Here is a 16,876-nt window from a genome sequence, read left to right as displayed (position 1 = left end):
GCTAACCACTGCAACCATTACTTCTGTATAGTATGAAAAGAGCGAGGGATAGATCCGCTGACCAGTAGCAGAAGTAGTTATCAGTACGGGTTTTAGACGCTATTGACCTCGTCGTAAGGGTAGCACTCAGCTGACGCAGTAGCTGTTTTGAGAACGACAATATATTTGCTAGCGGTCGAGCTGGTGCGTGACCTTTTATCTAAAAGGTACACCCATCGTAACTAAAGCAACTAAAGTACGCGTCACCGCGAGTCGGTAGGACTTGCTATAACAGTAATCTCTCAGAACAATTATCTTGGGAAGGCCTACGCACAGTTGTCGTTGTCGTTATTTTTAAGTAGAAGTAAAATTAATGAGAGAAAGAGTTTAAGAGCGTTTGTTTACTATAGGACGCTGCGCAGGCCACCTAATGATAATGCGGAGTTCAGTTAAGCCCACTTCCATCCTGGTGTTGGTCATCTTTCTGGGTTTCGAATTTACGGCAGCAGATTGTACTGCTATAGGCACCACAGCGTCCTGTTCCTCCGAAAAGATTAGTGCCTTAAAATAAAATCTGAATCACATATCAAACCAGAAACAGAACGAAAGAGACAGCGTCAAGACACGCATTGAGGTGAAACTGGAAATCCCTTATATATCTTCGGCATGTAACACACAGCAGCTTAACGCAGATTACGTTGCTAAGAAGAATAAAACAAACCTCAGCTCTTTTGAAAAAAACGCCAATGAAAATAACTGAAGGAGTATTACCCTCCTTTTTTTTTGATGGGACAGCAAGCTCTTTCTCCTTGCTTCCGTCTTCCTTTTTCTACAACAGATTTTCGTTCGTCTTCGCAATCCCAACCCGTAAATGCTCTTTCTAGTGGGCCCCTATAATGCCTACGCATACACATCGGGTTAGTATATGGTAACTGGCATTTCGGAATTTTGTTATGTGCATCTCCCGCCACCTGCAACGTAATAACTGAAGTTCAGTTGAACCGACATCGTTTCCTTCTTTCGGACGACTGCCAGAGAATCTACGTAGCACTGGCAAGAAGTTCATGGCTACTCCGGATCGAACAATTTGAGAATCCACGCTATCATCATTCGGGAACAACGAATTGGAAGACTTTCGCACTGAACGCGTCTCCTACTAGCAATGTAGCACACGTGTGTCATAAAGGTATGACTGTGTTATCCTGACCCCAATAGCGACGAAGGAAACACGTCAAGGCAGGAAGGAAAACATAACTGAAATGCCTAGAATTTGTCGAGATATTATTTATTTATTTTTTTTTTTTCGAAGAAAAAAACAACTGGCGACGCGTTGTTTATTACCTTGTGATAAAGCAGCGGTAGATATCGTTTCAAGATGTTCCCACGTAATTTTTGTTAATGGTTAACCAAGTATAGAAGGGGCTTTTTTTTTCTGTGCTAGTGGTACCGCGAACGTGCGTTGTGTCCGTTAGCTTGAAAGGAGAAAATTGTTTCTATTCTGGTAAATCATTGTCATCGGCACCATTAATTATTGATTCTATGAATTGATTAATTATTGATACCAGCGGCCTATGTATTTTTGTATACGTAAATATCAGTAAGTCAAGTAAGTCCTGCATAAAATGCACACATTCTGTGCGCGTTTTGCATATTTGCTGGCATCAATGTTGCTCAACTACTTTAAATATAAATAAATAGTATAAAAAATACTTAACCTGCGTCTTTTTGCTTTGGCCACTTCTTCACTTTCAGTTAGTTACTATGAGTAGGTACAGATAGGAACAAGATCAACGGAACGATATACACCTTGTGTGTTGGATGGGGCACTCGCGATGCTTGTGCATCCGTATATGAATAAGTGACTTCTTTCCGTTGGTCGGTCATCATTCCTCGTGAGGAATTCTTTATATTATTGCGTGTGACGATGTGCGGCACTATGGCGTAGCGACGCTGTCGGTTTTACGTGCGCCTATCTGTATATGCATGTGCATGCGGCGGCTGAACCAGGATTGTTGGCGCCAGTGGGCTTCGATCGCCGCGGTCACCATCGTCACGCTGCGCTATATAACATATCATGGCACCATATTACGGCCAGTATTCTCCCAAAGGATGTATTCGTTATAGCCGTTGGTGATGGCCGTGCGGGGACGGGACTGCTGGATGTGGACGCGAAAGGCTATCCACGTTTTCCTTCATTGCTTATTTGTCGAAACTAGTTGGTAATGTCGACGAACCGGCAACCAATCCGCATCCAGTTTTATTCCGAGCGTCATTCAAATATCCCCGCGTCTGCTCCAGTCACTAAAATTGTCTTTCCTACTACTGCTTCTGCCGCTAATGCAGGCTGTGTCCCCTCTTGCTTGCCGGCCATTTCGCTCTTACTGCTGCTTCGTATTGGCATCAGCTCTTCTTTGATTATGTCGCTCGAGCGAACAAGCAGTGTTATGCGGCTGAGTTCCTTGTCATGCCAATGACCACTGTACGACAATCGTGTACTTTCTTTGTTCATTTGGTCCGTAGCTTCGAACGACCGGGAGAAGGGAGGGACCATAGGGTTTGCTTATGTTTCCGTCAATGGCTGGGTCGACGTCTCCCTTATACTTTGCCGGCCGCAGCCATGGGCGAGATGGAAACTGCTGCCACCCTCCTCGCAGGGACAACAGCAATAACATTAGCAGCGACTCTGCCGTATGATCAAATCGAACCGGTTTAAGTACAATGACAGCTGACCGGCACCCAGTATACTATTTGCGTACACGGCACTGCGTATGCATGTGTGTTGGGAGAACAGGATCCGTACGGCTGTATCGAGGCGTGTCATCATTTGCTGATTTTTCTTAGGTACTCTACCGCTCAAAACTTTCTTTATTTCGGGAGGAATCATCCGATTTCTCCCAAAGTAGAGAAACCTTTTGTTGGAAAACTTTCTTGTTCTTGCCCTCTCATGCACGCCATAGTCGCAAAAATAGCGGCATGCAGCTTCGTCGTGTGCATGCAGGCGCGCACACAGGTTTGCGCACGTAACTACGTACCTCTTGCTAGCGTTTCTTCGACCAGCGTTCTAGAGAGACCGTTAACACCATCGACGTGTTCGTATCTCTGTCCTTGCGTGCATGTTCTGCGAACGAACACTATTAATAGTAGTTCTTTGACAGCGCTTATTGAAGCGATCTTGAATAGCGACCACGATACGGATCTCTGTACAAACGGCCAGTCTACTTTGTTGAGGGCACAAACGAGGTCTGCAATATGGCCATTAATGCTATTGCTATACGTCCATAGTGTCTTTTTGACCTAAATGAATTGGTCCTGCTTTAAAGCTGCGGCTGAATCAATGGGCACTCGTGTGAACTAAAACAAGACAAAAACGAAAACTGACTTTGCATTGTCAAAAAATCATTGTCTTATTTATCAAGCTGGGTACGGATTGTGGAGTGCGATACTGCTAATACTAACAACCGCGCTGTTATCACTGATGTCTGCTAGAACCAATCTGCCTAGTGATTAACGACTTACTAACGAAATATACAAGATGATACAGTGGATAGGAACGTACCGTGTATACGTAATAGAATGGGCGTCTGCTGTGGCTCATGTTGCTGTGAAGAAATGAACAAATGTGGAGGGAATTGGTGATGCGTGTCAAAATCAACCGTCGCTAGCAAGCTAAGCTAGTAGGCCAGTGGTCCTATATGAGATAACACATGGGATATATATGAGGTATACCTATATTCGATTCTTACGTGTTTCATACTATAGTAAACAGGTAGTTGCGTGTTACCGTTATGCAATCTAGACCTCACTCTCAGTATTTGCAATATTTTTGAATATAATAATATTTTTGCAATATCGAATGAATATCTAGGGAAAAATGCTCAGGCTCGAGAGGCTGAATTTTTTTTTTACAATAATTTTTGAATGACTATGCTTTTCCGCATGCAGCTTTCCCTCTACGGGAAAACACCCAGTGTGATAATGTCCTATAAGTTACCGTATCTCGGTTTGTTTACCAACAACCGATATCGTCCCGTTATCGCATTTTAAATCAAAGGAATGTACATGCTCTGTCAGCCGAGCAATTGATGAATAATTACAGCTGTTACTGCACAACAGATGCAGGCAATCTATCGAAAAAAGGAAGACGCCAGTATTACTATGTTATGCTTCTATTTTCATTACTGCATTCCCTTAGATAGCCGATCTTTTTAATGGCTAGCAGCATCGGAAGCAGACGAGTCGGGCATCAGAAAGTGTTAACTATCTCCGTCATCGCCACCCATGCATCACCGATGTCATATTGGCATTATAGGATGGTCATATCGCGAATAAGATCAGACCATCAGGACCGAACTAATAGCAAAGAAGATACGATGACAAGAGCGTCGACAACACGCGTAGCAACATGAGTAATCTATGGTGAAATAGAATCAGTAAGCGGCTAGCAATATGAAGACGTGGTGAGTTTCAGCATTATCGACTATCGAGAGCATTATGTCGCGCTATACCCTTTGTTGTCGCCTTTGTTGTTATTGCTGTCGCTGTTGTTGCTGCTAATGTAACCATTGTTGCTATTTTGCTTAATACCAACCGCCGTTATATTTGGTTCAGCCCTTGAGGTCGGCTGTTAAAACTGCCTAGCTTAGTCCAGACAATTTTTGTGACGACTGCAGCTTCAAAACGACGTTGATAACAACAGCGATCAGCGTCTGCTACGGATTATAGGTCCTGCACAGGACCGCCATTAAATCATATTGTCTTATTCGCTATAGGTTTATTGTATTTATAGCATTGGTTTACTACAAATAGGTCAATAGGGTTAGCACAGTGGTACGCAAGCAGCGCCAAGGGCTGTACGCTTGCTTCGCGGTGCAAAATTGAATATGGTCGTGATGATGGCCTGGCCATGTGCGATTGGCCATTGTGGGTACATTTTCCCTGGGCGTGTTTCCCTAATAAACTTCTCTACTGCACCAGTAACAACAGGTCGCTTCGCGTGTAATCGAGAGATGAAGTTCAATGTTATTACATGTTGTGCGTATCATCATTCGTTTGTACCTCACCATTATGATTACTATCAGAGTTGTTGTTATCTGGTTGACGGTGTTACTATAGCCGGAGTTGGGTTGGCTTTTACAGTCTGTCGACAAAATTTCACTGGTGGTGCAGCAGGTAAGGCGGTTGTTCGCTAAATTTGAGAAGCACGTACCGATGTGCGTTTCGAACGTGGACATAATTGGTTTCGAATTGAGACCCAGCCGTCTGACGGATTACGGTGCTAGGCATAAAACTCTTGTCGACTGAAGTGCTTCGATACAGGCCATACCCATTGATGTTTGACTGCCAGTAGTACAAAGTACTTTTTTAAACCTCGGTTACGTAAGTTAAGGCAAAAGACATTAGTATTATAGAACTCATGCTTACCAAACGCAAAATGTATCGCTAAAGCAAAATTCTAGAAAACCAATAACGGGACAGGGTCGTACAATTGTCGCAAAACAGCCTGAGGTTGCAACACATTTCGGCCAGTGTCAAACCGTGAAGAGCTCGTTCAGAGGCTGTATAAGTGTTGGGCCTGAATCTAGTTTCATACTTGTCTAATTTATGTGAAATTGCTTGTGTTTCTGGCCGTTATAATTACCATCCAGATGTAATGTGGATAAAGGCGCAGTGCGGTCCTTAGAGACACTAGAGGTCCTAAAAAGAGTGCCCCCCGCTATAGAAGGCATTTCTCTAGTCAAATGAATCAAATCTTAAACAACGAGAGGATTCAGTTCTGTCGATTGTAAAGGGAGAGCTCTCATTTAGTCTATTTCGTAAGGTGGTTAACTGGATGAAGACATATGCATGGTCATCTTCCTTGGCATGTGTTTGTCACGCTCAGACTATATCTACGTTTAACACTCATACGCAGGCCGTCAGAATGTCGGCACATACACAACTATCTGTACTAGCTCAAATACGTTCACACTTAGCTCACTAAGTCGAGTGTATCTAGCTAACTTTTTTACGATCATGTAGAAGATCAACGGGAAACCAGTTCCGCTGCAAAGGTTGTAGCCGAAGTTGGAGAAGCGTAAGAGACCAGCTCGTGAATTATGCAGCACATCGGTGAGTTAAACCCGTTTGGGAGGAGTGGCGTTTATCTAGCTCCCGCTCATGAATGACGAAACTAAATAAATGAACCACTACCCTCTCCGTGTAAGGGCCCTGGGGAAGCTAGCCTGCCTTGGCGTCTGTGCTTTAGTACATCCTGGGGTATTCCTTTTTCGGGGCTAACCCACCCTATGAGCGTCGTGAAGTTTGCTATCCTCGTCTCGGAGAAGACGATCACCATTAATGATCACCAGCGATACCGCATCTGATTCCGTGATGTTCGGCTGAAGTACGCTTCCGCAGACTATCTTGTAGAGTCGCAGCTGAAACAGGGACACTCCTACACGAAGCAAAACAGACACGGAAAGAAAATAGAGAAGGGAACCCACATTAATATTTACTGTTGGTATCTGATAATAAAAACTCATAGTCGCCGGTCGCACTCCCGTTGCGTCTTCGTACCATAGACAACGCGGTTATTCCATCGACCGGCCTATGTGCGCAGCGCAGTGATACAATTCATAACTAGCTGCCTGCGCCATCTTGTCTTTCTGCAGGAAATAGGACTATTTCATTAAGTCCACGATAGGCGAGGAATTATGACGCTTAGTTAATCTCTTTGACGTCCGAGGTCGTTGCTCTGCGATAGTGTTACATATTTAGTACATTAGGTTATTGCTGATAAAGCATTTGTTTTTTATCTTTTCTTCACTCTAATATAAGTTGTTGTTGTTGTCTATTTGCTTCCAGGCAAGCGAGCGAAACACGAGCAGAAAGTATACACAGAACGATTACTGGCCTTCGGTCGGGTAACATAATTTAGTTAACGTATACTAGTGCATCAATGTGATAATGCTACAGGGTGAACCGAGCACATTGATGGTGTTAACTATGTTGAAACGAGTTATCGTTCGGACATCATTGTTCCTGCATTAACTGCATTAACAAATCCGTTTAAAAGTAACTAAAACCAAGTATTTCCAGGTAATAACTTCCAATAGCAGTACGTTCATATAGATGGAGTACCTTTATTAGTCTGATAGGAAGTTGCAAGTTCGCTTTAAGCAGCATCGTTTTGATGTGTGAAAGCAGCAGACGCAACTCATTGTAATACAATTGTAACTGCCCACAGACTGACATGATGATGTACGTAGAATAGCTCAGCAGATATACGGTAGTGCTACGGCGGCCTCGGCAGCATCGTAAGTTCCAATGGTACTGTCTCTGAGAGAATGGGCTGGGACATTGTACGCTTTGTTGCATCCTTTTCTGATTTATCTGAACAACTAAAGGAGATTACGTTAAATTCAGAACACGAAAAAACTACGGTCAGTCTAACCCGGCCTAGACGAATGAATGGAAAGAGAAAGCCCACCCAGCCGCAACCAGAGAGCGGCCTATATTTTCTCGTGATTTCTTTATTGCGCAACGAAATGTACGTTCGGACCGTTTGTTGGAACAACGATGCCCAGGGAACTTGGCCGGAGGCTTGATGGACAGGGTCATATTATCCTCTGCCCTTAGTAACGGATTCGTACAGATTTTTGCCAGCTTCCATCCGTTTCATCAAAAACGATGACTACAAAGTACCAGCGCCCTTTCCACCGACCTCCATCAGCCAAATTCGAAATGCCAAACGGGTTTTGGACACCTCGGCGAATAAGTATGTTCGTTCTGCCCGAATAGCCCAAATGGAATAAGTAAATGGTTATTTCAGGGGTTCTTCGATTGCGATCGGCAGGTCCGACCGGCAAGTCGAAAGCTAGGGAACTACGACCACTAGTCTGTTCTACATCCCCGCTGATGTATCGTGTTGTCCTTTTTGACACTGGCGTTTTTGTCCTATTTCTACGTTGCCAAGTAGAACACAGTTGTTTTGTCTTTCGTTTCTTTTGTAGTTGCTCAGCAAGATCCAACCTTGCCTGTTTCGCTCGGTCATCTTCTCCTCCCTGCGCTCATTCGTTGCGGTTCTTGGTCCTATATTTTGTTTTCCTGCTTTTAGGGCCGCCTCCTTTGGCTCCTTAGGGGTGCGCTTTCGCTGCTCTTGTTACGCGAGATTCCTGTTATGTAAGCCCCTTTTTTCTTGTGCGCGTTGCAAGATTCACATCAGCCCGCGTACAAACTAGTGCGAGCTCGCTGCTTAACAATTTGACGTTATTGCCAGTTGAGAATCCGTAAATACGGTAGCACGGTGAGTGGAAAATGTGTGTATCCTTAGTCCAGTGATCGGTGGCGTTGGGGTAGGAACCACTCTGTGTGCAAGGAGATAAGATAGGACGCCTTGTAAAGAACAGAGAAGAGGGACGAGCCCTGATCCTGACGTCTTTCTGGATCATGCATAGGAAGAGAGTTTGAGTGTATTCCGTTGAAAGCCTGGAGGGACTTTATAGAGCAGATGAATAGCCACTACGCCACATGCGAGGAACACATTATTGCAATTATAATATAAGGCATATCTTAACAATACATGTTACGTCTCCTCCATTATAATTCCATTAAATCAGCGGGTAGCCTCAGAGGTCACGGTATAATCTTTGATGGACACAGCAGGCGTTACCTTTTCGTTGTTTTTACTAATTGTGTAAATTGGTTTTAAAGCACACACAATGGTTTTCTTTCGCATTTTGTGGCGGTGTCGATTGCATCCGGATGAGAGGTGCAACGATACGATACGATTCGATAAAATGTAAATAGCACTATTGATACTTTTTTTGCCATTGTGTGGCAAACTTGATGATACAACGTGGACAGCAGTAACCAATACGTAAAGCGTCAACGATATTCGAGAATTTCGTTGGGTAGGAGGCGAGGCATGATGCACACTGTGCAGTACGGTGCTTTCTATTGCTGTAGCTCGTGCAGCCTTTCGGCGTAGGCGTTTGTCTCCGTGCCTTCGATGTTTGTCCGCTTCCTTTCGAAAACGTAATGCGCGCCCAAACGGTGGCGATTGTATAATCGTTTGAGAGGCTCGTTGCTACTGCTGCTGCTGTTGCCGCCGCCTCCGCGTTCGCTACTGTTGCCATTATTGCACAGAAAAAAAAATTGCGCAAATCGATGGGACGATGGCGTTCGCGTTTTCGAAAAGTGCGCGTAGTCGACTGCATCTAGAGATGCCAACGACGATCGTCGATGCTGTGGCAGGACTCCACCCAAAACAAGTATATGCTGTCGATGTACGAGGTGTCAGGTGGCCTTGCATTTTTCTACGCGTCCATATTCCGACAGATGTTCTGCGTCGTTGGCTACAGCTTAACGGTGGCCGTTAGCAATGAACCCTGTGAGAGTTCCCTCGAGTTTGTCACCGACTTGCGCCCGGGTTGCCCGTGAAACTCATATTACTCTCGTATTATTGCTCGTACTATTATTAGGAAGGATATCGATGTCTAGTTAGCTAACATTTCCGCGAGAAATATTAGTCAAGAATCAGCGTAATCAAAATGCGACGTTTCATTAATTTTGCCACACTAAATGAGTCAAACTTCGCTCAAATATATATATATAGTGACTAGTCATAACAGCTCCGTAACGTTTCCCGACCCAAACGAATTTCACACGAAGAAACGGTCACGAATTTTACGAACAGTTCGGTACGATGATGATCTGAAATATATTAAACATCCGTAACATGTTGGTTGCCGCCTTAGAACAATACAATCTCGATTGAACATTTACCGTATTTTTTCATTCTGACGGAAGTCGTTTATGTTAATTTTATATTACGTATAGGTAAGGAAAAATGGCGGTGGACTGACTTTAATTGAAATAAATGAATACAATGAAGCGCACTTCTAGATCGGGTTACGTATTTGTCCGACAGCTCTGCTGGGAACGATGCACTTAAGTCATTGATGCTTACATAGTCTGTTAGTGTTGTTTTTGTTCAGGCGCCCACTGAACTTTTGGAAATATCAGTGGCTGTGGGGTTTTTCGTTCTTATGGCCTTAAGCAATCATCCTAATTTAGACCCTGACGTCATTCTGCCTCGTCGAGATCGTTCAAAAACTCGAAGCATCCGTCCGCCGTTTCTCTCGCCAGCGAAGAAGGTTTATCCTATTTGTGGAGTTCTGTTCGCTGGAGGCCGCACAGAGGCCAGTTATTCGGTTCTGTTATGATTGATTCGGTAAAGTTCAACGTTTTGAGCAGTCGCTTTTCGGAGGAAAGTTATCGTCTAATTAATGATCACCTAACGGCAGCAATGACCACGACGACCTGATATCGTCGAAGAGCGATTTTAACGCCCGCAGCAATAACGGTAATTACGAGCACTACAATTTTTATTGACACATTTTTACATTATAACTTACTGATTTAAGGTTATTATGACGATTAATAGACAAATTTTGTTTTATTGGTGGGACAGCATTTGTCCTGTTTATCGTAATTTTTTTTTAATCTAGTTTTCGATCATGGAGTCAAGATCATGTCACCAAAAGGTAGATAACCAAAACGTTCGCGTATTTACTCAATTTGTTACACTGCCGACGAACGTCGTGATGACAGCAATGCTCACTTTAGTACCGCAGGTGGTGATGACGTTATCTAAGCGATCACCGTTATAATTCCCACGACAGTAAAGTGTCGTTGGAGTCAGTAAGATTGACGACACTGTGACAATTATGACTACCTATTGCTGCTCGAAAATGCGTTGTCGCTCAGTTCTAACTGGGTCCGATGACAGATCTTCAGTGGCGCGCAATGTGTCTTCTGTGTCAGTGTCGCAACGAGCGATAATGAAGACGACGACGACGACGTCGTAATTTTGATCGCTGCTAACATCGGTACCACACAGAGATGTCGTCATAGATTTCGTGTAAGTCTGTGTTTGGTTGCTTTGCTTGCGGATCCCAGGTATGCAAAGATGGTAATGCTATTGTAGGTGCTGTCGATCTGTGGGTCACAATGTCGCTTCAGCGGTAAGCCGCAACCGTCCACTGGGTGCGAATGTATGTCTCCGTCGCCAACGAATGAACCTGTTGTCTCGGCTTTGCCTTCTGCCTCTGAAGTCATTTGTGGTGAGCGCCAGATTCGACCTGATCAACGATTTAAACATTGGCGCTAAACGTCGGCGTAGCCGTTGGGCGGACGGTTACGCGATGCTTGAACACAACACACATCGGTAGTGCAATTCTTGCAAAGAAAGCAAAATTAACCACAAACAACTCTGAGTAAATTATAAAAGTGGCATAGATTTATCTAAAACATAACGTGGCATTTATCACAATAACGCTTACGCTAGCGTATAGGAAAACACAGCAGGGTACGTAGTTTTCTTTTCTATTTATACTAGACAGAGCCTATTATCAATACACATAAGCAAGCAGACAGTACCTGGATGTCTGGTAGGGGCTCTGCAAAGAGCAATCGTAAACCGTTCTATGCTGTTTCCATGGCGACTTAATGGTAACGAATTTGCCTACTGAATACGTGTAGGACAATCCTCCTATCTTCGAAGGACTTGTTTCGTAGTAGACGGGACCAGCCACCTCGAGCCACACTATCGAATGACTGCAGCGGACGTCATTTATTTAGACCGTTGTTAGCTCGCATTTGATGTTAAGATCACGCTTGAACGCCTGAGATGCTTGAGATGGAATAAAAATCTACCTTGGATTAGCTTCAGGATCTACCGGCACCCCTGAAATCGTACCTACAAGGGCTGCTTCTCATGCTACTATTGTTAAAGGACACAGTGATTTGTTTGTTAATCAGTTCACGCTTGAAGTGTTGGAATCGTTTGTACATGAATTACATGCTGATGGACCATCAGAACCGCAAGTAAAATGTATCGTTGTATGGAAAATGGAGGACAATTTCAGTTACTATAAAACCAACAGTCACACATATGTTAATTTTGAGAACGTAATAATTTCGCGCCTGTTTACCATAGTTTGTCTATTTGATCTATACCTTCTATTCGATCTTCCAAAGGTTTAGTAGCGCAGGTGTAGGATGTATTTAAAAAAAAAAAAATAAGAAAAAAACAAACAGAAAGATACGTTGAGAGTCAGCGGTTGCATATTGGTCTCTTGGCAACGTACACAGGTCTATAGTGAAACACATCATCCTTCGGCTAGAACCAGGAATTTTTCTACCGCTGGCTATTGTTTGTAGCCCAGCTCTGTGTATTTTGAGCTCATTATTATTATAATTCAGACAGTCGCTTAGAAAAAAACTGAGGACCATAAATCCAAGTGAAAACATTGTGTAGTTTCGCTCTTGTTGGAGTACTGGTCGCAAGGGTCTCAATTAGAAAACAGCGATAACCCAGCGACGATAATCAGCAGCCCATAAACGAATCGAAATTTTCTATGAATATCGCCCTTAGCTAATACACAGATGTCTTACGATTGACTCATCCAGAATTGATTTAGAGGTAGAGGTGAGTTAGTACCTATGTACGGTAGCTATACGTCCGAATTCGGCAGTATAGTTCATATATGTTCTGCGGCATATAGTTGCTATATGGTACTTGTCGTATATTGATTTCTCGCAATGAAGATCGATTGTTTGCATGCGATTCGCACACAACCACTGCCATCATTACGTTTTGGTATTTTCCTTTTTTTAACACAGTCTTTCTCATTTAGTTCGGTGTAGGCCTGTCGTAGTCTGTCTTGTGTACTATACTGCGTATGGACTTTCAGTGAAGTGAACTCGTGATCCGATACGATTTGAAGGGAGTTGAGGCGTTCTCTAGGCATATTTGATCTATGTTAGCCTGGCCTTTGACGTACTTGACAGCCACGCGCAGATGGCTGTCAGCGGTGACACCTACGTGCTCCGTATAATGCATGCGTGATTGCACTTTATTTTTTGCCTTACCACATATCGTGTAAATAACACGCCGTTCGTTCCGTGTGGGGTACGCGGTAGCTGTTATCGTCCCTATGCAGCATCAGGAGAACATCGATAGAGTACAAATATGTACTCGTTCTCAGACAGAAATAAGGGCATTTTAGATGCGAAGGGATACGTGACGAAGTATGTGTGTGTTTTACGTTTCATGTTGCGATAGGTAATTCGTTCATCAAGTACAAGCATTTAGGTAGAATGTATAGGCGTTCTAACATATTAATGACACAGTCATACTGGACGGAAGCGGTGATGAAACTATGATCTTGCGGCATATGCAGCATCTATATACAGCATAGCTAGCTGGTGCTTGGTAATCGAGAATAAACCGTTCGTCCTGTTAAATCTTCCTGGGTAACAACTGAAGTTTGTGAAGATCAGCGCATGTTTTCTTTTTCAAATATGAATCGTGGACGGCAGCGGTAACTGCGTAAAGATAATTAAAACTGTTGTCGCTTATTATAATGCAGAGCACGTCCCAAGCCACCGTTACCTCGTTACGGCTCATCCGGACCGCATATTCCTACAAGTAGACGTTGGGCAATTTGCTATTTCAAGCAGCAGATTCAGGATTTCAAACGGCGTCGTTCGAAGGAAAAGTCATCTGGCCTTTTCAATATTCCACTGCACCGTTTTCTCTCCAGACATTTTTCAAACATATATAAAACATGCACACTGATCTATTCATACAGAATAGCATAACTTACGAGCGCAGTCAGATTCCGTTGAGGTGCGTGAAGCTGCGCAGATATTTGGCCACTACGTGGACCCTTGTTCGGCTGTATCCATGACGCATTCACTCGCTCAATGCCGCTGTCAGTAGGCCACTCAGCTGCTTCTGTAGTATCGCGTAGCAATGTTTACGTTATCATGTTCGTGACGAAAATTGCTATTGATGGGTGCGGGGGGCCGATAGATGGGGATCGTTTTCGTTCGTCAGCAGCATTTTCCCTGTCGATTGCTAACGAGTAACCTATTTTTTTTAATAACCAAATAGCAACGTAATTGCGGTCGTTCGTAGTGCTAAAAGAACTGTTTCGAGGCGTGACTCGTGTTATCGGTAGGTGCTACCCGTCTGCCGTGTCGTAGAGGTCAGGGAACATTGTTCAGGTATGACCTGAGTTATTCCGATGCCGGCGCAATTTGTATTATCATTTGTACGAGCGCTGCTTACTACAAAAGCTATTCAAGAAATTCTGTATATACTTGATATACATATAACGATAAGATCCACTAGCTTCTAAGTAAAAAAAAAAAAACTGGAAATTTACGTTGGCTATTTTTCCCTGTGCTCTTCCACAGCAGATTTCATGCAGACTTCAAGCAGAGAGTCGAAAGGAACAGAATAAACAGAGTATATATTTCAGGAAGTACTTTGTTGGTAAGACGGTAGACAAGAGTCGGAATAACAGATCACACAGCCAGTACAGGACTGAACGCAGACTAAAGTAATGATGTGACTGTCTGTCTATCTCAGATATAAGAACTTGGTTGGGCAGTAGAATTGAACTTTGCCGACTCGGAGCTACTCGAACTTGTTTCAAGTTTGCGAAGTTCGTATAAAACTGACCAATAAGAATATTTTTCTCATAACACTAGCGAGCATATGATTGCCCACACATGCAATCACGCCACTTGGCCGAACTATTGTCGGCGAAACCAGCACAAGGGTGGCAAATGAACTAATCTTGGCAATTTCGCTATCACTGTTACTGCCACTGACGTTTCGACGTTTGCACTCCATTGCCTTTGAGCTGACTCTGACGCTTCCACTCGCTATGCCCCACACATAAAGCATTAACCAATCAGTAAAAAAGTTTGCATCCGACCTGAAATCTTCCTTGATCTTAGCATGTAATTTATATTGATGTACCGTACTGACAAACAACAGAATTCTCGCAGCTGCGCAGTAAAAACGCTATCAATGATTACTGAACAGCAGTATAACGACCGCAGTAACAACAACAGCAAATGGGGGGGACTCCCGGATATAGTATTTTTACCCTGCTCGTATGAACGCTGCAGTACGTCCCAGCGTGCTGCTGCTGTAGGTTTTGCTTTAGATATATATATTAACTATTTCTTCGTCGAAGTGGCCCTAGCTAGATAACAGTAGCAATTTATCTCTTACTGGTACAGTCATACTGCACAAATAGATTTATCTGTGGGCGATAGAGCATCGTCTCTTCTCGGCTGCTGCATTCTCTTTCCGTGGATGGATTAAGAGAACTCCGCAGCGCTAGGCAGGCAGGTAGGTAGGTAGGGAGGTGCAGTATTCTAACCGTTATCAGGCTAGATGGAGGAAAGAAGCAAGATCACTATTCTCATTATCTTTATTATGGGGTAACAGCGATCGGATAAGCGAAATAACACGGCCTCCAGTGAGCAATGTAAAAGAGGGTTGGCCGAATGCTTAGCACGGGTCAAAGTGCTAGTGATGTATGTGATTTTATCAGCAGCTCTCCCGTTTACTTGGGGCTCGTTCGAATCTCAGAAGGGGCTAAAACGTTTTAGGCTTAGCTGGATCTACGATTTCTAGGTGAATGAGATAGAGGATGAAGCAAAGCTGGTGCATTCTCCTGTAGGTATGGGGCGTCATGTTAAAATTAGTTAACATTGGCGAAGTCGGAGGGTCGATTAGGGCAGCCGAGGATTTTATTAGGGGGTGTTAATTCAGACCGGCAAAACAGGAGTGTGCAGTGTGCTTCTAGCGCGAAATGCTCATGTTCGGATCGGAGGGAGCTGTCTATGGACAGTGCTTATATCGATGACGTCCTTATCGAGCCTCGTCAGCAATCACCCTGCTGGTAAGTAGTCGCTACGACGAGAATGCGCCAGTAGCCACATCCATTACACAAACATGTTCAACGAAAGACAAATTCAGTTAGCTAACCCGACCTCTTCTCAGCTGTGCCCAAGTACCGAACCTTTACTGTGAATGCTGGATACATACACAGCGACGGTCAATCCTAGCCGGTCCGTCGAGCATTGTGCAATAATCCATCACCAATGCACTTAAACTAGATCTCTTGCTTGCTCTACCAATTGCCCTTATTACGTGAGAACAATGAATTGCGCTATAAACATTATTTGTTAACTGCTGCCGCGTCACTAAACCTAGCCGTTGTTTTCCCGCGACAGACAGTTTCACAGCCGCATATTACGTATAGACTTGCACAAATACGCATTCCCGTACGCACGCATGCTCAATGATGCTTAGTGTTGTTTTGTCATCGTGTTTCGCTCATGTCATGCCTCTCTCGGTGTTCGGCATTACGTCGGCCGGACCGCTACATCCACTGACCATCATGGATCCTCTCTGAGCTGTCTATTGTGTACAAGGAGCGCGATGAAGAAAAGATCGGGCTGGCGAGACTCTACGCGAAACGTCGTCGTACATTGGTCGCCTCGGGTGTCAACCACGTAACTGAATAGCTGGCTTGCTAAGCGATTTTCCTTTTTGGCGTTCTCATATGGCACGCGTACATCAACGTATTTAAACGTTCACCGCCGTGGTTTACCTGTCAGATAGGCGGCCGCGAACGCTAATCAGTGAAACAAAAAGTGGTGTAAACGTATTATACGTTTCCCGCCAGTTACGAGCACCGGAATTATAACCACAATGGCAGGAATGACAGAACAGCCGAAAACGGGTCGCCTGGTCTTCTTGGCTGGGTCAGAGACCGTGCGTGCAATCCATTTGAGAGCGTTCGCTTCATGGGTCATAAGAGTAGAAGCAAAAGAGGACCGCAATAGATTTATAGCATATCTACCGTCCGAGTTGTATCATCGTTGTCCAATCGTTGAACTATGACTGTCTGTTGTTGTTTGTTCCTATATTCCTTCACGTTCGTATTACGCATCTGTCATATGAGTGTGTATACGTAGCAACGGTCAGCAAAATTATACTGTGTAATTATTTTTCGATGTTTTACATCGAAATGATGTTTCG

At 43.9% G+C, this 16,876-nt stretch overlaps 1 protein-coding gene across 4 annotated transcripts in view; it reads left to right on the top strand.

Annotated features, from left to right (window-relative positions):
- LOC111245144 (serine/threonine-protein kinase DCLK1) overlaps positions 1–16,876 on the top strand; it is a 92,852-nt gene that overhangs the window by 24,929 nt on the left and 51,047 nt on the right. Inside the window, exons 1-2 of one of the 4 annotated variants that reach the window (XM_022793091.2) lie at positions 3,680–3,699; positions 6,823–6,881. The exons of 2 other annotated variants lie outside the window; for them this stretch is intronic. In XM_022793091.2, coding sequence (XP_022648826.1) covers positions 3,695–3,699; positions 6,823–6,881 — 64 coding nt within the window. In that variant the 5' untranslated portion in view covers positions 3,680–3,694. Of the gene's footprint in view, positions 1–3,679; positions 3,700–4,410; positions 4,437–6,822; positions 6,882–16,876 lie in introns of those variants that run through there. One more of the 4 variants, XM_086980420.1, reaches the window with a different exon arrangement.

The sequence above is a fragment of the Varroa destructor genome, unplaced genomic scaffold (genome assembly GCF_002443255.2).
Source record: "Varroa destructor unplaced genomic scaffold, Vdes_3.0 BEIS01000002.1, whole genome shotgun sequence".
Classification (NCBI taxonomy): domain Eukaryota; kingdom Metazoa; phylum Arthropoda; class Arachnida; order Mesostigmata; family Varroidae; genus Varroa; species Varroa destructor.
The sequence above is the reverse complement of the archived record's forward strand: the minus strand, read 5'-3'. Positions and strand labels throughout refer to the sequence as shown.